This window comes from Lytechinus pictus, chromosome 7 (assembly GCF_037042905.1).
Source record: "Lytechinus pictus isolate F3 Inbred chromosome 7, Lp3.0, whole genome shotgun sequence".
Classification (NCBI taxonomy): domain Eukaryota; kingdom Metazoa; phylum Echinodermata; class Echinoidea; order Temnopleuroida; family Toxopneustidae; genus Lytechinus; species Lytechinus pictus.
Window position 1 is genome coordinate 33,136,341 of NC_087251.1, and position 23,599 is coordinate 33,159,939.

The following is a 23,599-nucleotide window of genomic DNA, read 5'->3' on the forward strand; positions in this document are numbered from 1 at the left end:
GACATCGAAAGAAAAAATGTCAAAGTTGTTTTTCTTCCAGTTGAAATTGGTTCGCGCGGCTTTGTTTCGAATGACAACTTTGCAAGGTTAAAAGAACTGTTGTCATTTTGCAAAAGGCCAATCTCTCCCAAAATCTTCAGCAGAGAGTTATCCAAACTCGCTATCGTCTCTTCCTTTGTGATATACAAAGCCAAGGAAGAACCTGAATGGGAGTGTCGGCTACCGCTCACTTAAAGGAACCCAAAACACGGGGAGGGAGAGGGTCCTGTCGGGGGGGGGGGGTGGAGTGGGAGGGGCGGTCTGGGGCTTGTCTTGTCGGGGTCGGTTGTGGGATGAGCGAGATGTGGAGATTTGGAGGGTCCCGTCGTGCTCCCTGGGGGTCCTCGGATTGGCGGACGTGATGGCTGACTCTATGGGCTGCTCTCCATTTGTTTTTGTGCACAGATTTTCGGATTTTTCCTTTTCTTCCCAATTTGAGGGATAGTAGGGAGGATTCGAGGATTTGTGTGCGGAGCGGGTGGGGGTTGTCGGCGGGGTCTGTGGTTTCGGAGCGCGTTGGCCGCGCCGGTTTGGGTGCCCATGGGGAGTGCGGCGGGACTCTTCGGGCTTCCGCGGCTTGCTTATCTCGTCGCCGATTCTGATGAGGCTTGCTCTGGATTGTTCCTCTCATTTTACTCTTTCCGACGGATTCGCTTTTCTTCCTTTGTTTTGGTTTCCTTTAAAGATTCTTTTCTTATCTCTGTCTCTCTCACTTTATACTCCTAATGCAATGCCTTGCCACTCTACGTTGAACTTTATAATTATACCGAAACTACAATTAAATTCAAAGGTTATCTATTATCTAGCATTATACACAACTTATGAGATATATATTTTTTTCTGCTCAAAACTTGATCTTTTATATTTTGGTATGAATTTTTTTTCTATTGTTGTTTATATTGTGATTCGTTTTCTTTGTAATTTACATATGTTGCCCTGCATGTAATTGATTAGTTCATGACCTGGGCTTATTTCCTTTTTATTGTATATTCACCTATGTTCCTTTGTTTGATTTTGAATATTGAATAAAGTGATGATTTAAAAAAATAGGCCTGTGTGTGTGTGTGGGTGAGTTTGTTTGGTGTGATCGAGCGCCTTTAGAACGATTCATGATTTTGCCCCCCCCCCCCCCAATCTGAAAAATGGATCGACGCCCCTGTCTCTAAGATAAAACGGCGCAGTTTGGTGGTCTTGGCGTCAAAATACACAGATTCTTACAGGAAGATAAAATAAAACTATGCATCGAGAATGCCCATTCACCCATAGAATTCAAGGTCAAAGACCTTTTTCACATTATATGCCGTATAATGGTTTCTCTGAGATAAAACACCGCAGGTTGATGATATTGGTGCCAAAATGCACAGATTTGTACAAGAAGATCATACAAGTCAAAAATAAGCATAAAGAATAAACTTTCACCTTGAAATGTAAGGTCCTAGGCAATATATATATATACATGGCATATATAATAAAATGACCAGATATTTATCCTTTATGTTCATATTTTATGTAAAGAAAGATGGCTAATTTGTAATGAAAACATGGAAGTTTCATAATTTCACTCTGAAATAATGAAGGTCATGGTGAATGTATTTAGGGGTCAGAGGTTAATGAACTCTTTCAAAAATATCAGTGACAATTAGGTTTTAAAAAAGTTGATGACTTGATTGTGGCATGGAGGTATAGTGATTCTGGTGGAAAAACAACTAAACTGAATATAAAATTCAGCACAAAATTAAAAGTTGAATCCTTGATCAATCATTATGCCGTGTCTTTTTCTTTCCAGTGATCGGTCACTCACCTCAATGCTATAATAAATGATTTAAACTATTAGCTTAATTTCTGAAAATGGATAGAATAGGTCCAACTGTCATGTCACAGCTAGCATCATCTGAGAGAATTTCCAAACAGCAGAGGGATGATGATGAAGATGAAAAGACGGCCATCATTAGAGCTGCAGCTTCTGTCATAGCAAATGGCATTAAGTATCTGACATTACGTATCTCAACTTCAGCAAAGATCATATTCCCTTATTAGTTTACTTACCTCTCATTACGAGTTGCCGAGATCTCTTGAGATGCTAATGCTGCCGGACAAAAACTTCATATCTGCTATCAGCCTTAAATCACCCATGATGCTATTTCTACTACAAGTAGGTATCTGTTTGTAAAGGGATCATATATTTGCTTCAGAACAACTGATTGTTATCATGCACAAATTGGGCATATAATAATGAAATTCAAAAGGAGATAGTAACTTATACAAGTACACATCCATCAACCTAACTAACAAAACTCCTACAGCACCACTTCCAGTTCTTGTGAATGAAGCTGAGCAACATATCAGCGATAACATAGATCCTGGTTTGATATCCCTTGACAGAGCGTTAGGCTTTCGTGGAATGGGCCAGATCAAAGTAACCATACCTAAAAAAAATTCAGAAGGCTTTCCAGAGTTTAATTAGTCATTGCCGAAGTTTAGACACTTAACGTCATTTTCTATGACAAAAGCTGCAGATCTAATGATTGCCTTATTTGAAGTCTTCATCACTGTCCCTGGCTATTTGAAAATGTTCTCGGATGATGCTTGCTCTGACTGAGAGTTAGGCCTATCCATTTAAAGATTAAGTTGTAGTTTATTTTATATATTGTAGCATTAGAGGTTAGTGACCTATTGCTACAGAGAAAACGAAATGAGTACCATGATTCAGATTTATAAATTGTACATATTAATGCTGCTACTATATATAGACAAAATCACCATTTCAAATTATATACATGATTTTTTTCTTCACTTTTGGCAATGCATTGCAATTAAGTGTTATTTGATCTCAATTCCACCTCGAACTTGTATTTTGACAGCATAATTAATCAAGGATTCAACTATTAATCTTTTGTTCATTTTCCACGCAAGCCAATCGTTTTCACATTAGAATCACTATACCTACATGCTGCAATCAAGTTATTGACCTAATTACTTAAAATCCCCTGATGTTATTGAAATAATTAATTCACCTCTAACCCCTAAATACATTTTTCATGGTCTTTATCCTTATTTCAAGTTAAATCATTTAACATCCAGGTATTCATTATGTCGGAAAGTGGATTTTTTTGTTGGTTACTCGAGAAGAATGTGCCTAATTTTCATATTATTTTCGTACAGGTGTTTGGAATTCTCTTGATCGGCCGGATCACTTTGATAGGGTTAGGATGATCGATGTATGTACGCTCGAAAAATATAATTCTAGTTATTTTCTAATCCTTGTTATGTAATTTACGGATTTGTTTTCTCGTAATATTGAGAGAAACAATATATATATATCTCTTTTTCATATTGGCTGTTTCAAAGTTTAACAAATCCTTAGCGAATAATATTTTCTCGGTGGTTCCGCGACTCCACTGCTTGTTGGCATTTTACGTTAGGTAGATTATTGCACGTCCCGGTTCTGGTGCAGGTCGGACTGCAATCGAAGCAGGCCTGGGAAAGGGCTGATGTAAGTGTCGTTTTATCTTATTTTGCATAGAATTACAGTACAATGTAATTAATTGAATAATTTATTGTTTCTGTACTATCATGGACAAAATTATGAGAAAAGAATGACTTGTTTTAAGATTGAATTTTGTCACTTTTACTTTCATGACTTTGGCAGAGTAAGTGCATCTAGGTCAGGTTAAAAAATAAGTGGTAACTTACGAAATATGAGATTATTTACTGGTTTACTTTTTTTGTGCTAGACATTGTTGGGAATAATGAATATACGTAATACTTGATATTTGAAAGGTCAGAAATTGAGGACTACTTGTTGAATTGAAGCGAAAGTTTTAGTAGATTATTTAGAAGATAACATAGAGGGCGTTCTATAGTAAACATTGGATTTCAAAATGGCGGCGCCCATGGTAAGGTATGCTTCTAGCTGACCTCGTTATATTATATGATGTGATGATTTCTTATTATGGTTCTGAACTAAGAAGTAAGATCTATGACTTCTTTGCTTACTGAGCATGCACAGATTATTTGTTTGTAAACTTAAATTACTCTTTCAATTGCAGTATCAGATGAGTAAACTATATAGAGAATGGTTGTGTTAAGCTTAATAGGCAGAAATATGCAGTTTGACTCCGTTCGATAAGGAGCTACTTGCTCTATTTCAATTACTTGGGTCTTGATCAAAACTTTGGATTTAACTTTGGATTACTAATTTGATTATTCATTCTTGCAAAAGAAAACACTAGATATTTGTGAGTTGATATCATTACCGATGATTATCCATACTGAATGTAGTAGAATTGTTTGAGAAATATAATATTTTCTTTATTAATTCAGGGAATTCTAAGCAATTTTATCATGATAACCTTGGAGTTATGATTATCTTATGGTTATGATTGTTTGTTGCTTTCTTTAATTATAGCTGGTCCGACTCATCGAGTCTGAGATTTTGAATATGTAGAAGCTCCATTTTTTTTGTGGTATCCTGGGTGATATAGGTGGTGAGTAACCTCCAGTAGCCTCTGACTTTGGGTAGGCATGAATTACATGGACTCTTCTATTTTTGTGCATAAATGATTCATCTTAATAGAATATCGTGATGTATAAAGTGTATGATGCATTCTTATGCCGTCTCACTAAATATAAGTAATATGCTGATTACAACTACTAAATAGTTTTGAGATGATAGCTACAACGATAATATTTACAAGCTGTTTTTGAGGAATGCATGTAAATGATAGAGATGAATGCACCCCACTTTCAATATCAATAATATTTTGCCATGTATTCAATATCTGCAGTCTATTATGTACATTGTGTGATGTAAGTGCTAATAACATGTATTTGAAATGGCATTATTGATAATCTATTTCATTTCTGTCATTGCAGGGTTGTTGTTTCTCCTTTCGTTTTGTTGGTTTTTGTATAACCTCAATAAAGTCAAAGAAGCTCAGACCTGGTGTTCCGCAGCATCTGTAAAGTTTGCTCTGTTCCCTTTATTGGCTAATCCAACCCACCCCGACAATTACAAATAGCCGTCTATCTTTATATTATTCACAAATAAAAAAGGAATATAATGGATAACTTTTTTTTTTTTTTTTTTTCTTTTTGGGGGGGGGGGGGTCATGCATGGATACATATAGATATTCATTAACTTTTGACCTTTGAATTTGAATTTCAAAGGTGAATGATTATTCTTTATGATTATTCTGTGCCTATTTATCTTCTTGCAAAAATTGCTTTTTGACACCAAGATCACCAACATGCAGCGTTTTTTCTCAGAGATTATGTACCATTATATGATACATGTTTAAAAAGGTAATTGACCTTTGACCTTGAACTTTATGGATTAATAAATTTTATTTGATCTTCCTGTAAGAACTGATGCATTTTGACACCAAGATCACCAACCTGCGCCTTTTCATCTTATAGATACCATTATACCGTATGATATATAATGTAAAAAATGGACATTGACCTTTGATAGGCTTTGACCTTGAATTTATGGGTGAATATGCATTCAAGGTGCTTAATTCTTATTTTGTTTGATCTTCTTGTAAAAATCTGTGCATTTTGACAGCAATATCACCAACCTACGCCATTTCATCTCAGAGATACCATTATACAGTGTATATGAAAAGGTCATTGACCTTTCACCTTGAAAAAAATACTTTCCTTTACTTTGCTTTGCGAGTAGGGACTTCGTTTGGATGAGGTGCCTTGGAAGAGTTAAGGCTTTTTAAGCGACGTGACACTTCCCTCTCGCGAATAGGGGGCTGAGATGTAGGTGCTGGAAGATATGCCGAAAGAGTTGTCAAGTCCAGTGGTGGTAGTGTGTTGCAGATTGAGGAAAAATGCCGATTTATATCATTCGCTATTTCCCGGTTGGATTTATCTGCTTGACCAATGTTGAAAGAGGGCTTCTTTTTCATTCCCGTTAAGGATCTTACTTGTCTGTGCCATTTTCCTGGCTCTGAGCTCTTGAGATGTTCAACCTTTCTACGGAAATACTTTGCTTTGGCTCGAGAAATTGCACGTTGGACTCTATTTCGTAGTAGATGATAGCGATCCAAATCTCCACTCCTGTGTGCGATTTCACGTTGTTCGATGAGGCTACGGATGCTGCTGTTGAACCATGGTTTGTCTCGAACTCTTCTCCTAATTGATATTTTTGGGAAACAACGCTTATACTGCATCATAAGTGTGCTATGGAGAATCTCCACCATTTTATCAACATTTTCAGCATCGGTGAGCTCAGTCCAGTTAAATTCGGTGATCCACTGTCCAAACATTCGAATAGATGAATCTCGGGAAGGCCTAAGTTTCACCTTGGTAGCCTTCAGAGACTGAATTGCGTCATGAGGACGGACTATGACGACACGATGGTCACTGGACGCAATTGGTGAATGAACAACAGGTTCATTAAAAACGTCTGGAAGATTCGTCAAGACTTTGTCCAAGATGGCATCGCCTCTGGTCGGCAATGTTACCAGCTGAGTCAATAGAGCCTGTTGAACAAGATCTTCAGTTGGCATGTCATTAAAATCACCTAAGATCAGAATCAGGGCATCCTCAGTAGAATTAATCACATCTACTATCTGGATAATGTGTTCAATTGTTTCCTGATGATGTGGAGACCTCGGTGGAGCATATACAACGCACGCATAAATGTTCTTTCTTAAACAGAGTACAATTAACAGTTGTGGCAAAAATTTTTATCAAATAATTCAATCATTGAAGCTTAATATTTGTCTGCCATTGATAAGTAGTTTTTGAAAGATTTCGTAACAAACGTGTACAAAACAAATGGTAGAAAATACTATAGTAAATGCATGAAAATTTCAATGAACAATAAAATACATAAAAAATTAATATGATGTTATATTTAAGGGTCATATCATTGTTCATTATGATACAAATAAAACAATATATTAATTGTTATTTATATTAAAGAAAGAACAGACAGATATGAAAATGAAATCTCTCGCATTCAACTTCAAACAACGCAAATCAAAAAGTAACACAGGATACCTGATTAATTACTTAAGCTTTCGTCTTAAATTTTAGACCGATTATATGAGACAGGCTACATATTATTTGCCATACTCATATCCTCTCGTTTTTTCCATACTACTCATGACGAAAGCTCAAACACTTAACTGGGTGCCCCGTGTCATTCTTGGGTTAGACTCCTATATTTGAAGAGTTTGGTTGCAAAAGGGGTTAGGTCCACTTTGGACCGTTCCGAGAAAAACCATGTTTTTTATTCTCACTTATTGCAATATTCTTATGAGAAACTAAATTGTCAAGATGTACTACCCTATCATGTTAACATAAAATTGGGTATAAAAGAAATCTACCAGTCTTCAATTATATATATATATATATATATTAAATTACCGTTGTGGACTTAACCCCTTTTGCAAGCAAACAGAAATGAATCCAATCTCTCTTGATTAAAAAAATGATTTTTTTATTTATTCTTTGCCACATTTATTCACGTTTTCATGTGAATTTCAAATTTATTTTGGTATCATCAGAGCGACTAAAAATTGAGAGGTTTTGAGACAGAAAACACTAAAAAATATAATAAAATTGACCTAACCTCTTTTGACAAATGTGCTCTTCAGAAGAGTTTGGTTGCAAAAGGTGTTAGGTCCACTCCTAGAAAATATTTTTTTATTCTCCCATATTGCAATATTCTTATGCGAAACTAAGTTTTCATGATAACATAAAATCGGGTATAAAAAGAAAATCTACCAGTCTTTTTATTTTTAGAAATATTCCTTTAAAAAAAAATCTATGTGGACTAACCCCTTTTGCAACCAAATTTAAATGGACCTAACCCCTTTTGAAAAAAAAGTGATTTTTCTTTGCCATTTTAGTTCACTTTTTAATGGAATTTTAACTTTTCTTTGGTATCATCTTATAGAGCTACTAAAAATCTATACATTGAGACCCAAAAAAAAAATCAAATTTGATGAAAAATTGACCTTACCCCTTTTGCAAGTGAGCTCTTCGTATCTACAATAGCTTCGCTAACTCTTTCTCGACTAAGTGCTGGCCTGCCTCCGTGGTCTAGTGGTTTAGGCATTGGCGTTCAGAGCCAACCTTTTATTCAGAATGGATGACAGCTTTGAGGGACCTTGAGTGAAGCAGCGCATCTATTATTTTCTAATTTTCATATGTTTCGCTATATTATATATATATATATTCGATTTCTACAGGTCCAGTACTTGCATACTTCTATCGAAGAACCCACGGCGTGTTCCGGCGATGTCTTCTGGTGACAGGTGCAATATTTGCAGCAGGAGGACTCCTTCTTGTATCCATGGTAACCAATGGTAAAGAATTGGCTGTCTGCTTATCAGTTTCTGGTATGTTAATTAACCTATTGACTATACTACATTTTCCAATTTCCATACAGGGGCAACCCGAATCCCAGTAAGCGATCGGTTAATGTCATGTTGTATTGTATTGTATTTATTTTCCATTCATAAAAACATGCAAAATACAAACAAAATACATCAGATATAATTACAAAATAAAATGAATACATATATGAATGGCTGGATTGCCCATTCAGAGTGGTAATTATTACCACTCTGTTCTGCCTAGGGGTCCAGAACATAATAAAATAGATCAAATTGTATTATAAACACCATTAACAACAGAAAAGAACATTGTTAAACAAAATATAAAGTAATGAAAACTAGACAATAGACATAAAACTAAATTTAAAGTTATGAGTTCAAGCTACAAGCAAATACACCCCCCTCCCGACAAAACAACGCGTTGCTCAGAGATCAATGTAATTTGAAATCTAAGAGCTTAAAGAAGTAATAAATGTCGTTAAGTTTTTGATAAATTTCATATCTAAAGGTAAGTCGTTATATAGGCGTGAACCTCTCTATATAAACATTCTACGGCAATTTTCTGTATTTGGTTTGGGCATAATTATATTACGGTTCGTAAATTATATGAGTAATTACAATATTTAAATGAATCTGCTGAGTATAATGGAGCCAGACCGTTCAATGATTTGAAGACCATTGTATATACATGGATATTTCTTCGTGATTTTAATGACCTCCATTCGAGTCGTTGGTGTATTTCTCTATTAGATATTCGATTTTGCGGTTTAACATTCAAAATAACACGGCCTGCTCTGTCCTGATTTTTTTTGAAGACGTTCAGTATATTTCTTATTTGTGGATTCGCATACAATATCAGCGTAATCAAATAAGGAAAGTATAAGTGTATAACTGAATTATACAATAATTTTTTAATTAATTTCAGTTACGAAATGTCTTAGACGTGCTGAATATTTGACAAGCTTATTAATTTTCTTAAACATATGGGTATCTCACTTTAATTTTGGATAGAGATACATGCCTAAATATCTGACAGAGTAAGATTGCTTAATAGTTTCATCAGATATTTTAACATTTATATTTGCACATTTTGATAACGTTATATTAGTTCCAAAAAGCATAGAATTCTTTTTTTCAACATTAAGGCTTAGTTTGTTGTGGCACAGCCAATCATATATGTTATGTAGATCAATATTTATGTAGTATTCTATCTTACTGATATTTTTTCCAGAAAAATAAATAACTGTGTCGTCTGCATACAGATGCAGTTTACAATATTTTACACGTTCATTGATCATATCGTTTATGTATAACGTAAAGAGAATTGGCGCTAGGGTTGAACTCTGTGGAATCCCATACTCTATACTTGAGACGTTTGATGTAATATTCTCGATACATGTACATATATTCCGGTTGTATAAATAACTCGCAAACCAGTGCAAAGCATCTTCTGAAACACCGATCCTCGCTAGCTTCTTCACAAGTATTTTAACATCCACAGTGTCGAAGGCCTTTTTCAGGTCGATGAATACTGCCCCCGTATAAAGACCCTCGTCCATTGCCTTGAGCCAGTCATCTGTGACTTTCAAAAGAAAAGTCATTGTTGAGGCGTCTTTCTAAATCCGGACTGTTCCACACAGAGTATTTCATTTTCTTTCATGTACAATTTAAGTCGATCGGATACAAGTCTGTCCATAATTTTTGAAATAGAAGATAAAATGGAGATTGGTCTGTAGTTACAAGGTTCATTTTTTATCACCTGATTTGTAGACTGGAATAACTCTTGCTATCTTGTATTTATGTGCGAACGTACTATCTAGTAGTGATTTATTGATCAAATAAGTAGGTGATGGAAGTATGACTGGTTCAGACATTTTTAGTATTTGAGCAGTAATACCATCTATACCAGAAGAAGGTTTATTTTTTATTATTTTAATATTTTTTGAAACATCCTCTTCTGTTACTGCTGTAAAATAAAAAGATGAATCCAGGTTACATTGTTCCGGCACTATTCCAGAAGAAATAGGAATCTTGGATGCTAAATCAGCCCCAATATTTGCAAAATAATTATTAGAATTCTCACTTTGCTCAGATATTTGTTCTTTGTCAGTTTTAAACACATAATTTATTTTCTTAGAAGGTAATAATGATTTCATAACAATCCATATATTTCCAGCATTTACTTTTAGTTTTGTTATTTGATCATTTTGATATTTTTTCTTTTCTTTCTTAATTTGGTAAGTGATTTTATTCCTGATCTTTCTATATTCTATCATTTTAATTTCATCTTTACTTTTCCATTTAAGTATCAATTTAAGTATTTCTGAGTTCATCCAGGGTGATTTTTTACTCCGAATTCTCCTACTTCTGATAGGCATACAGTTGTCAACAACTGACATTAACAGTTCTTCCCATTTGATAAATGCTTCATTTATATTATCATAATTAAGTATCTCATGCCAAGACTGCATGGTTATTTAATCTTTCCATGTACGCTTCTAGATCAATACCAGATAGTTTTCTGAAGTTAATCATTCGAGAAGCGTCTTCGTGTTTTGATTCCATATCAAGTAACTCATTGAGTGGTCACTGATACCAATGTGAACAACACCAAATTTATTTATATTTTCAAGTGAATTAGTAATCATATGATCTATGAGAGTCATTGAATTGCATGTGATACTTGTGTAGTCGGTTCTATTAATTTGTTCTAAAGAATATAAGTTAATGAATTTCTTGTAAACGTTTGGTGTCAGTCGATAATGGAGACATTAAGATGTCACAGTTGGTATCACCCATTATGACAATACACTTGTTAAAACGGTCAAGATATGATAAGTAGTTTTCATATTGCTGAAATATATCAAGATGAGAGTTTGGTGGTCGATACCAGGTACTAAAAATAATTGGGTTTGAAAACTTTGGACGTATCATTAACGAAATTATTTCTAATGAGTTCTCCACTTTATAATCAATTTCTTCAAAAGATAACGAGTTTTGGATATAAACAGCCACTCCACCTCCGTGTCGATTTCTATCTCTACGGATGAGGAGATAATTGTCAATATTTAATTCACTATTGAATATTGATTCATCTAAGAACGTTTCATTCAGTGCTAGTACATGTATTTTGTTACATTCTAATAATAATTTTATTTCATCAATGTTTCGAAGGAGGCTACGAATATTTAAGTGTATAAATCTAAGACCTTTACTTTGTAAGCAATCAAATTGCAACGGGATTTCTATTTCTGTTAAGCAAGAAGTGTTGACACTCACATTACTTTTAGTGTGAGTGGTACATGAAATGTTATCAAATTCACCAGTTAAAAAAGGTAAGTAATTGAAAAGACATTTGGTACATTGCCAGTCTAAAAACAATTGAGTAGGATCATCATATAAATCATTATTTATTTTAACACATTTTGTGTGAAACCATTTTTTACAGACAGTACATTGTAAAGCTCTTTGAGTATTTTTTACACTTTTAAGGCAAATGACGGAAGGAAATTGTTTCACCATTAGTTAAAAACTACATAAAAGTAGAAAAAAAAATAAAAACACTATTCAATATGAAAGAATACAGTCGTAAAGTTAATACTATGAGTTCTAGTTGTAGATAACGAAGGATTACATCAGGTCCATGAAAACTAATGATGAATATGTAATCAACCCTGCATTTATTGAAATCTTCATCAGTAATGTCAGTCCTGTTTAATCAGGGATACATCAAGAGATTATACATTCATATAGTGTCCAAATCACTCTCAGCCCTGATCAAACGTTTGACAGTTTTTCCTCCGCTTGCTGGAAGTAAGGCTATTATTCTGCCATCCGATGACCAGGCAGATATGACTTTCGTAGTTGCTTTAGTCTTTTTCAAAAGGTCTGCATTGACCCTCGTCAAATCCTCATCAATGCCCATCTTATTTCCTTTTAGTTCACTGCGTTTATTAGAAAAGACTGCACGTCGCACTCTATACGACACGAACTTCGCGATTATCACCCGAGGCTTTGTCTTCGACGACTCGTGAGGATCTTTAATTTGATCTACTTCGTGTAACTCTCGTGTGACGTAACTCAGCCGAATCTATATTTTCCAAAACTTCTTTCTTTGCGTCCAATCGGTGTGACCGCTCGATGTCATTCTTTGAAATGGACAGCTTTAGATGTTCCCTTGCAATCTTGCAGATTAGCTCATCAGTGTCTTCTCCGTCAGCTTCTGGAATTCCATGGAAACGTAAACAATTGCGTCAAATATATTGCTCTTGATCGTTTGAGATCCGTCGCGACGGATCTCAAACGATCAAGAGCAATATAGCGTCGGAGCGATTGTAACGATTCATGATGTTTAGTAATTGTCTGCGATAGGGGCCTTAACTCATTCTCCTTTGCTGCTAATTTGCATTCCAAATCCAAAAGTTTGCCTTCGTTGACCTCAATCCGATTAGTGATCTTGTTGAATGCATCTTTCACTGCGTTATGTACTGATTGACGTATTCCCGACCTTTCGTTTGAGGACGCGCACGCTTATTTACGACGCTAGTTGATTTTGGAAGAGACTTTTGGGCCCGTCGTCATGGTCGTAAAACTCTGTCCTGCAATGCAAACTGTGTGACATGAGATTTATTTTCGTTTCGCATCTGGAACGGAAACATTCAATTTGCGTTTCGTGTGCAAAATTCTGGTTGCTACTATGGTAACAGCGATTTATCCGATGTAGGACGACTTTCCAAATCCACTTTTGGTTCCTCCCAGAGCTCGAGAGGCCGCCCGGGGGGCCCACTTCCATTGAATAGTGGATACCAGGCGCGACCATACGTAAAAAGGGAAAGAGTGGGTAAGTACGTTACGTATAGGCCTATGTATAGCGTTATAAGGGTGTCAAAAACGATGATTAAACTACTGAAAAACGGGATATATTTCCAATACTTGTAGGGTGTCACAACCCAAATACTTAAGAGATGCATTATAAACATCTGGAAAAGACTTACTTCCCTTGTTTAGGGTGCTTTTCGAAATCCCATGGTCACGCCTGGTATCCACTCATCAACGGAAGTGTACCCCCCGGGAAATCCCCCATTTCTGCGGAAAGTAAAACATACTGCCCATTACATTGTGTGCTAGAGGCATATTGTTTGTGTAGAAGGAGCAGCAAATGAAGAAAACCTCGTAAATTTGGTGTTTTTTCAGACGGTTTATGGCCTATTGCATGCTGTGTACATGTCAACGCATGTGAAAATGGTTCCGGCTGGAGAGGTGATGTTGATCCATGGAATCAATTGCCAGTGATCCACCAATAATGCACATTAAATGCAATATCGATTCGATGGACTGTAATGATCTATATCTAAGCCTTAATTCGGTAAGTTTTTCCTTACTCAATATGTACTCGATTTGTTTGAAAAACCACTTTCTTATCCATGTCATAATCTACATTTTGCATGTCTCCAGCCAGCTGGAGTCATAGCCATGATACAGGTACAGTCCCGCCGCGAGCTCAGGCAGGCAAATGGCATGGCATGCTGGTATCATAGAGCTATATAGCTCCATGCTGGTATCGTATGAAAGAGCTTTGCACACGAAAAGCAAGATCTATAGGGCCTGTAACACAAAGCTTAGCAATGATTGTAGAACAGTTTTCTACGTTTGATTGTATTGACTGTAATGTACAATCAATCTAGAAAATCGAGTCTATGATTAATCGTTAACTTTTGAGTTACCCGACTCTAATCTCGCGTTGTAGAGGATTGCGAAAGGTGCCTATTATCTTTCGAAAGGCGTCACCATCAACAAACTTCTTCATGACGTCATCAGTAATAGATTCCGCTATGGTCTCTACTTCGCTACGTGTAATTGCCTCAGGCATACTGAACCAGTACACCTTGTATAATAAACATGTCGCCAATATTCAATACAACGTACTAAAGGCTCGCAATAGTACAAATCACAGTCAATTGAAGAATAGTTGAACATAGAAAATATTAAAATGTCATGTTTCTTGCAAAGAGTTCAGCAGAATGATAAAGTGTTTAGAAACGATATGTATAATGTCACAGATCACAGTATATAAATTCTGACGGTGCAATGTTGACTACAACATAATTATGAAGTCTCGTCTTAAAAGAGATTCATGTTCAAATTCATGTTTAAATCAAAATCCAATATCACATGTCAATGATGCACTCCTTCGAAAGGTGATTATAACCATAAATTTAGCACATCTTCGAAGGAACGAAAAAGTTATCAATGGAGTTACAGTTCATTTGTCACTCCTGTAAAGTGTTAAGTGACGTGGAGATTTTCAAGACACAAACATATATGTGTTCGGGACTACAGTAGTGTTTCAGGTCCTCACTGGTAAGTTAAGGATCAGGACATGTAGAGTGATAAATATCGTTCAAAAGTACTTATCCTTACTTGAAGATCAGCAATTGTCCAGATGTTACACTCTCACGTATCATATGTAGGATTTCTTCCGATTTAACGATATCTCCTTATAGTTATTTCAAGAAAAAATCTCCGTAGTTGATATACAACTCTCCGAACGTATATTCTCGTATCATGTTGTTGATTCTGCTCAATAGTGAAATACTTCTGTATCGTTGGTAGAAAAAGCATTCTAGATATCAGTAATGACACTGACTACTGATGATCATCACAATTATAACAATGATGATAATTCTAAATAATGACGAAACACCCTTCTTCTCTCTGCACAGGTCTTGGTTCCAGCATCCTGTCAATTTCATTGGTAATCATTCTGAGCGATCAGTCTGGAGAGGCCTTTGCAGTATTCTACGGCATTGGTACATCAGGTTACGCCATCGGAGTGGCTATAGTTCCCCCGATCGCAGACTACCTGATGAGGATTTATGGCTGGAGAGGGTCCTTGATGATTATTGGAGGTATCATGGCGCACCTTATACCTTTCGTCTTGATGGTTGATCTCGACGTAGAGGGCGTCGTACGGAACGATTTTGGGCCCTTTAACACCGACGATGAAGAAATTGAAGACCAATTTGATAGGTCCGAAATAGAAGCGCTTATCTCCAGACCAAGTTTCCAGGAAGAAACACACAATGACGGGGATAAATCGCACGTTGGCGGTATTTACGCTGAAATAAATCCGGCAAATAATGAAATCGGATCAGAAAATGAAAACGCAAGGTTAAGTGACATCCAAGAGCTAACATCTGAAAAATCAGCTACTGGTAAAAGAATGCATAATATGTTAGAAAAAGGATATAAGCGAAAATGTCTGAATGATTGTTCTAATTGTTATCGAATCTTCACAGACTCCATATACAATCAAGATCGCTGGATGATTCTCCTTATGCTGGTCACACTTGTATTGCATATGGTAGACTCTAGTTGGTATGCATATCTCATCCCATGTGCGATTGCTCTTGATATTCCTATATCCCAGGTACTGTGCCTACCTTACTCTGCGGGGGCTGGATTATTCGTAGCCCGAATTTTAGGCGGGTTCCTCGAGAAATCTAAGCTTTTATCTGGCCAATCCTTGTTTCTTTTCTTTACCTTACTCAACATCTTATCACTTTTGTGGAATATCTTCGCTCCAAGATTTGCTTTCATGATTGTGACTTCATTCATCTCGGCATTCACGATTTCCCAACGAAACCTTCTGTCGTTGGTCATATGTAAGGACAGGGTGCCTAAGTCACAATTCCCGATGATTCTGGCTTCTTATGAAATTGTTTGTGGAATTGGACTCTTTCTCGGATCCTTGTTATGTGGTAAGACTCGCTAAGTCCCAGTATTTTTTAAACAATATTATGCCTTAATAATATCTATCATCTTCACCAACAGCAAAATCATCAGAGGGCATATTGTTCTTGTAATAATTGTCATGATCATAGTGAAAATGATAACAGACCTTCTATTGATAATCATTATACGAATAATCTTGTTATTAACGATATATATGATGTATCAATAATAGCATTTGGTGATAAGAATTATAATAATAATTGATGTTCGTAACAATATTCGGCATCAAAATTATCATCACTAGTTTGACGATTGAGATTTTGTTTAGAACAGCCGATAAATAAGTGAGGTTTGAAACGGCAACAATGCAATGAAGACAATTAACGGAACCTTCCATCGAAGTTTTTTTTTCATGTCATCAGTAGCATAATGATGGATATCTAATGAATCATCACAGGTTTAACTTACTAGAAAAGTTGGGACTGTCTTCATTTTGGTCTAAAATTCAAATAATCCCAACTCTTTGTGAAACGTGTTCTCAGAAAAAAAAAGATCTTGCACTGAACCTTTCCTAGATCCCGTCCGATAAAGATGTAGCTTATAGGGACCCGTTTCCTTAAGACTCACCTTTGCAGTGACTGTGCCATTGGCGAGTTTCGCACTGCGACGCAGAACGATTTCAAGAACATAGCGAATGCATTTTTAAATGCCCTTCATGACAAAAAGCAGCCACGAATTCTTTGTGGAAAGATGGTGAATCAAAACAGCAGCTTCGCCCTGGACTCTGGACGAATGACATTATTTGCAAGTTTTCGTCAGCTCAGAACTTAGGACGTAACTGCTGTTTCGTTTCACCAATTTTCGACAAAGACCTCCCAGCTGTTCATCGTCATTTGGCGGGCATTTTTCAATACATAATACACCTGAGGTCAGAAGTTTGCATACACCCAGGAAATTCAAAGCAAAGTTGACACTTGCCAAACACTATAACATTTACTGTATCTTATAAAGAATTTTTGCTATCATGATGAATTTGATATCAAACAAAAAAATTAATGAGTATGTCATGACCCTTCATCACACTGCTTTGCCATCAGGAGCTGAAAAATATTTAGGTGTAATTTTTTTCCCAAAATATCTTCATATAAAAACGTTTCATATTTGTGCTAGTTACCATACTTCTAAACACAAACATTTCAGATTACACTTTTTATAGAAAATGTAATACAAATCATAGATTTGATATTTATATATTTATATGAAATGATGTATGAAAATATGATAACAAACAATAGAATACATTTGGCACGAATATTACTTTTTTTTCTTCAAAGAAAATTCCACCTGAAATATATGTTAATCCCAACGGCATCCCAATCATGTGTAAGAGCTTAATTCGCTCTTTCATTTGATGCAAAATTTTTCATGTTAGTATTTATATTTCTGAAGATTTTTTACATGTTTGGAAAGCGAAAAAAATTCACTGAATTCCATGGGTGTAAACTTTTGGCCTCAACTATACTATGTTCTTGAATCCATTCTGCGTCGCGGTGTAAAAACTTATCAGGTGTATGGTAACTAAGTAACAGGGCTCAGCAAAACAAGGCTTCCATCATGTTCATGGTTCAAAGTTGCTAAATTGTAAGTCTTTACGAAACGGGCAACTGGAAATTTTTGAAATTTAATATTGAATTCTTGATTGATTTGTGCAGGATATGTCGCAGATGTGACGGGCTCTTTCAACGCTTCATATATGTTCATCGCAGGGGTAGAACTCCTTTTATCCTGTCTCATGATTCCATCAATAATTGCCGAGAAGTTGAAGGAACGCACGGCGGACTAAACGAGAACCTCACAGATACTTCACAAAGGTGTATACTGGGATATACATTTCAGGGTCATTAAAAAAAAGAAGAGGAAAGCCGGCTGGAAATTTCACCTGCATAAAACAATTGTGCATTTGTGCTGATGATGTGACATTGAAATATCATATGAGGACAATCTTGCACCTTACCTCATAACTAAGTTGTCAAACTGTAACATTACATAGTAAACTTTGCCAACATCCTTGGACGATCGTCAGGGGTAGATCCACCAGACGATCGTCGCGTCCAGGGAGGGAAACAAGGAAGCTTTCGCACCGCCAGGAAGAACGAATTCTAGAACACAGTATTTTGCAAACGCATTGAAAATGCTGGTCAGATGACAATAAACAGTTGGGAGGTCTTCGTCGGAAATTGGCCAACCGAAACCGGAGCTGACGAAAAAATGCAATGTCGTTTGTCCAGAGCCAAGGAAAAAACTGCTGTTTTGATTCACCAATTTTCGACAAAAACTTATTGTATATGAAGATTATTTGACAATGGTTTACTGACGGTTGGTCTAATCTCCAGATGGGCTCACAACATTCGGGCTAAAACCGCTTAGAAATCTCATTTGGTCTAATGATCACTTGGTCTAATAGCAAATTAGTCCAATGACCACTTCGTCTAATAGCCATTTGGTCTAATGCCCAGTTGGGCTAATCGTCACTCGGTCATTTTTCATTAGACCAAATTTTCATTTGGTCTTATTGCCATTTCGTCGAATGTACTTTATTGTGACTTGGTCTAATACTAATTGTAATTGTAGGTTAGTCTAATACTAGTTGGCCTTATACCAGTTCGTTTAATCCTCACTTGGTCTATTATTCATTTGGTCTAATGTGCAGTTGACCTAATTTCCATTTCGGCTAATTTCCACTTCGTCTACATGCCACTTGATCTAATTTCCAATTTGTATAATTTCCATTTGGGATAATGGTTTATTGTGCTATTCCTAATAGGCCACCCTTCATACAGTTTATTCATGTTATTTGTGTTTTTATTTTTATTTTTTGAACTTGAACACTGTAGAAATTTAATATTGCATTGTATGAAAAAAATGGATATGCCTAATATAAGGCATAGAGTAGACAAAGAAGGAATTGAAGGGAGAAGGGAAAGAAGAGAAGAGAAAAGAAAAATGAAAAGAAAAGAGAGGGAGAAAGAAAAGGAAGGGAAAAAAAGAGTGCAATTACATAAAAGAAGGAAAACCCGGACGATCTCAGGTTAGGGTATCACGGGCCTAAAACATTTTCCATAGACTCGTGTGTTAAAGTGGCACTTAAAAAAAATTCATATAAAATATGGATGAAATTCGAGGGTTGAATGCTTACTTCCAGTGGATAGGATATATGTCTGACATTCCATATCTGACCAGAAAAGGGTACCTCGACCGGCTCATTTTAAAAATAAATCAGCATTTATGAAGACTACACCTGCCAGGATCAAATTCATCACTTTAGACAGTAAAATGGCCCTACTTCTTCCTTCAGTAAAAAAAAAATGGTTCCAAAGTGGTGGTATATCTTCCCAATTTGGAAAAAGAAAGTTCAGTAGTTACCCTCCTAGAATCAGTGAGTGTTAGATTGTCAATCATATTCATTCATTTTTGTCAGTCAACAATATCAAAATTAAAAAATTAAGAATGAATATCTTTGGCCTGCCAGAGTGCCAGTTGTAATTAGGCCCTTGTAACCTTTAGGTTGAAGGAAGTTTATTACCGTGACCGAGTCAACCATGAAGTATGGAACGCCATACGAATCACAAACACAGTGGCGTGCCCATTTTTTCTCCTTCCCGTTATTATTTAAGAGTACACACATTTTATACAACAAAATCCAGAAGTTTATACATGTTTGGCACGACTGTCGCGATACCAATCGGCTACGGTCTTATCATTGATATTGTATGTAGCTACTGAACTCTTAGGCACGCAACGATCTGCTCTACGATTCACTTGCGAGAAATCTTCAGGAAAAGACACAACATGGGAGTGCTCAACACCATCGTCATATGACGAACTAACAGACCCAGAGCTATGCTCAGTAATAAAGACAGGGAACCTGGAACATTTACTTGTTCCTCTCAGAACATGCTAGCAAACCGACAAGAAACCAACAGCAACAGGATTGCTGCAAACATCCATAACTGTATGAGGTAGTTCATAGGCATGGGGTGTACTTGCAACACAATTTGGTTTGGAATAGATGTCATGATACGTGTCTGAGAGATCGTGTTCAGGGTTAGGCATGATGTCATTACTTATACCTCGTAAGATTTTACCATTGTTGTACCCATGTATTTTCTTAGACATCGAGATCAACTAATGAATCAACCTCACTTTCATCTACATTCATGGTTTCATGTGAGATGTTGTCACTTATCATATTACCAGCACTCATCATGTAAGATGTTATCATCACTCATCATGTCACCCTCATTTTCACGTAAGATGTTATCATCACTCATCATGTCACCTTCATTTTCATGTAATATGTTATCATCACTCATCATGTCACCTTCATTCTCATGTAAGATGTTATCATCACTCATCATGTCACCCTCATTTTCACGTAAGATGTTATCATCACTCATCATGTCACCTTCATTTTCATGTAATATGTTATCATCACTCATCATGTCACCTTCATTCTCATGTAAGATGTTATCATCACTCATCATGTCACCTTCATTTTCATGTAAGATGTTATTATCACTCATCATGTCACCTTCATTCTCATGTAAGATGTTATCATCACTCATTATGTCACCTTCATTCTCATGTAATATGTTATCATCACTCATCGTGTCACCTTCATTCTCATGTGAGATGTTATCATCACTCATCATGTCACCTTCATTCTCATGTAATATGTTATCATCACTCATCATGTCACCTTCATTCTCATGTAATATGTTATCATCACTCATCATGTCACCTTCATTCTCATGTAATATGTTATCATCACTCATCATGTCACCTTCATTCTCATGTAAGATGTTATCATCACTCATCATGTCACCTTCATTTTCATGTAAGATTTTATCATAACTCATCGTGTCACCTTCATTCTCATGTGAGACGTTATCATCACTCATCATGTCACCTTCATTCTCAAGTAAGATGTTATCATCACTCATCGTGTCACCTACGTTCTCATGTAAGATGTTATCATCACTCATTGTGTCACCTTCATTTTCATGTAAGATGTTATCACTCATCATGTCACCTTTATTCTCAAGTAAGATGTTATCATCACTCATCGTGTCACCTACGTTCCCATGTAAGATGTTATCATCACTCATTGTGTCACCTTCATTTTCATGTAAGATGTTATCATCACTCATCGTGTCATCTTCATTTTCATGTAAGATGTTATCACTCATCATGTCACCTTCATTTTCATGTAAGATGTTATCATCACTCATTGTGTCACCTTCATTCTCATGTAAGATGTTATCATCACTCATCGTGTCACCTACGTTCTCATGTAAGATGTTATCATCACTCATTGTGTCACCTTCATTCTCATGTAAGATGTTATCATCACTCATTGTGTCACCTTCATTCTCATGTAAGATGTTATCATCACTCATCGTGTCACCTACGTTCTCATGTAAGATGTTATCATCACTCATTGTGTCACCTTCATTCTCATGTAAGATGTTATCATCACTCATTGTGTCGCCTTCATTTTCATGTAAGATGTTGTCACTCATCATGTCACCTTCATTTTCATGTAAGACGTTATCATCACTCATCGTGTCACCTACGTTCTCATGTAAGATGTTATCATCACTCATCGTGTCACCTTCATTCTCATGTAAGATGTTATCATCACTCATCATGTCACCTTCATTTTCATGTAAGACGTTATCATCACTCATTGTGTCACCTTCATTCTCATGTAAGATGTTATCATCACTCATCATGTCACCCTCATTTTCATGTAAGATGTTATCATCACTCATCATGTCACCTTCATTCTCATGTAAGATGTTATCATCACTCATCGTGTCACCTACGTTCTCATGTTAGATGTTATCATCACTCATTGTGTCACCTTCATTCTCATGTAAGATGTTATCATCACTCATCATGTCACCTTCATTTTCATGTAAGATGTTATCATCACTCATCGTGTCACCTTCATTTTCATGTAAGATGTTATTATATCATGTCACCTTCACTTTCATGAAAGGTGTTACCTTCACTCTCATTATGTTTGTGTTGTCATGTGTATTGTTGATATTAACATTCATCATCACATTCTTACTCGCCAATCTGATCTCCATCTCATATCCAAAATCTCGGTTACCATGGATACTGACACTGAGGGTTGAACCACACGCATGTTCACTCGCAGTCACGTCATAATGGGAGAGAGCCTCACCCACCGGGCATGCATTGGATATATCTATCAACAATCACACTTTCGAATTCACTCCCATCATCATAACAAATTACTTGACTCACAGTCTCACCCTCATATTCGTCTTTAACACTGCCATATGTATCCTGTATTTGGTTTGTGATCTGTGGGCTGATGTACATTCGAATTATGGTAAACAAACTCAAGTTCACAGTCACCGAATGATATAGGTTTTCCAGGTCAAATGTGCGTCGTGTCAAAGCAAGTGTCCGATTAGGTAATTCAAATGTCAATAGGGAATTCAAATGTCCAATTAGCCAGACTTATGTCCCAATAGATGAATAACATGTCCTTATAGAGAAGTCAAATGTCCGCACGATAGAATTCAATTCCAATAGGTAGATCAAATGTCCATCTTGCAAATCAAATATCCTAATAGGTAAATAAGATGTCCGTAGGGAATTCAAATATCCTTTCAATAGCAATTGTTACATAATCATGCATAACTTAAGACATCAAGTCGTACGTAGGTGAATCAAATGTCGTTTAGGTAATTCAAATGTCCTTTTGCTAATGATGCTGGAAAGGGATTGAAATTTTCTTATAATGTAAGACAAATGTACACATTTAATATCGAAATTCTGTTCAAAAGGCAAAGATTATTCAATCAATAGGGAAAAACAATTGCAATTTGGTTCATTGAAAAGAAAATCCCTTAAAAATTTATTGAAAGTTTAACAGAAAAATATGCTTCATACTGATAGTGCATCATTAATAACATATTTATTGAAAGGAAGATGAAATTGATTGTTGTCTAAATATTTTGCTCTAATTGTAAATTGAAAATGTAGGCATCATTCTGCCAGTGTTCCATAGGGTCAAAAGCAAGGTAATTCAATAAATTAAACAATGATGAAAAACATATGAAAAAATGAATAATTATAAATAAAGATGGCAGAACTATTGTTTGAAATAAATAAGGAATAAGTGGTACTCAAGATAAGTTGAATAATAATGGGTTTTTTTTTAAGTACAAGAATGCGAAATACTACCCTGCCCTCAGTGGCGGATCGAATGGGCCTATCAAAAATATTATGAAGCTAGATACGCCCCTACCCACCCCGTCTAATTTAATCAACTTAAAGTAATACAAATATATCCCAACATTGAAAATTATATCGTCTAAGGCGTTTCCCTGAATTAAAAAAATATAATAAGAGGATTTATAAAA

At 36.0% G+C, this 23,599-nt stretch overlaps 1 protein-coding gene across 1 annotated transcript; it reads left to right on the forward strand.

The window, feature by feature from the left end:
• The first annotated feature begins 3,904 nt into the window (after nucleotides 1-3,904).
• On the forward strand, nucleotides 3,905-19,622 carry LOC129265253 (monocarboxylate transporter 12-like). The gene is made up of 4 exons (XM_054903262.2): nucleotides 3,905-3,935; nucleotides 8,253-8,402; nucleotides 15,122-16,159; nucleotides 17,846-19,622. The coding sequence occupies exons 2-4, from the start codon at nucleotides 8,357-8,359 to the stop codon at nucleotides 17,974-17,976; spliced, it is 1,215 nt and encodes a 404-aa protein (XP_054759237.2). The 5' UTR covers nucleotides 3,905-3,935; nucleotides 8,253-8,356; the 3' UTR covers nucleotides 17,977-19,622.
• The last annotated feature ends 3,977 nt before the right edge of the window (nucleotides 19,623-23,599 follow it).

What these genes read in the sequence shown, in the direction of transcription:
- LOC129265253 (XM_054903262.2), top strand. Translation starts at nt 8,357, where the DNA reads ATGGTAACCAATGGTAAAGAATTGGCTGTCTGCTTATCAGTTTCTG. An exon ending in TGTCTGCTTATCAGTTTCTG is followed by an intron (nt 8,403 to 15,121) that starts GTATGTTAATTA and finishes CTCTCTGCACAG; the next exon opens with GTCTTGGTTCCAGCATCCTG. An exon ending in TCTCGGATCCTTGTTATGTG is followed by an intron (nt 16,160 to 17,845) that starts GTAAGACTCGCT and finishes TGATTTGTGCAG; the next exon opens with GATATGTCGCAGATGTGACG.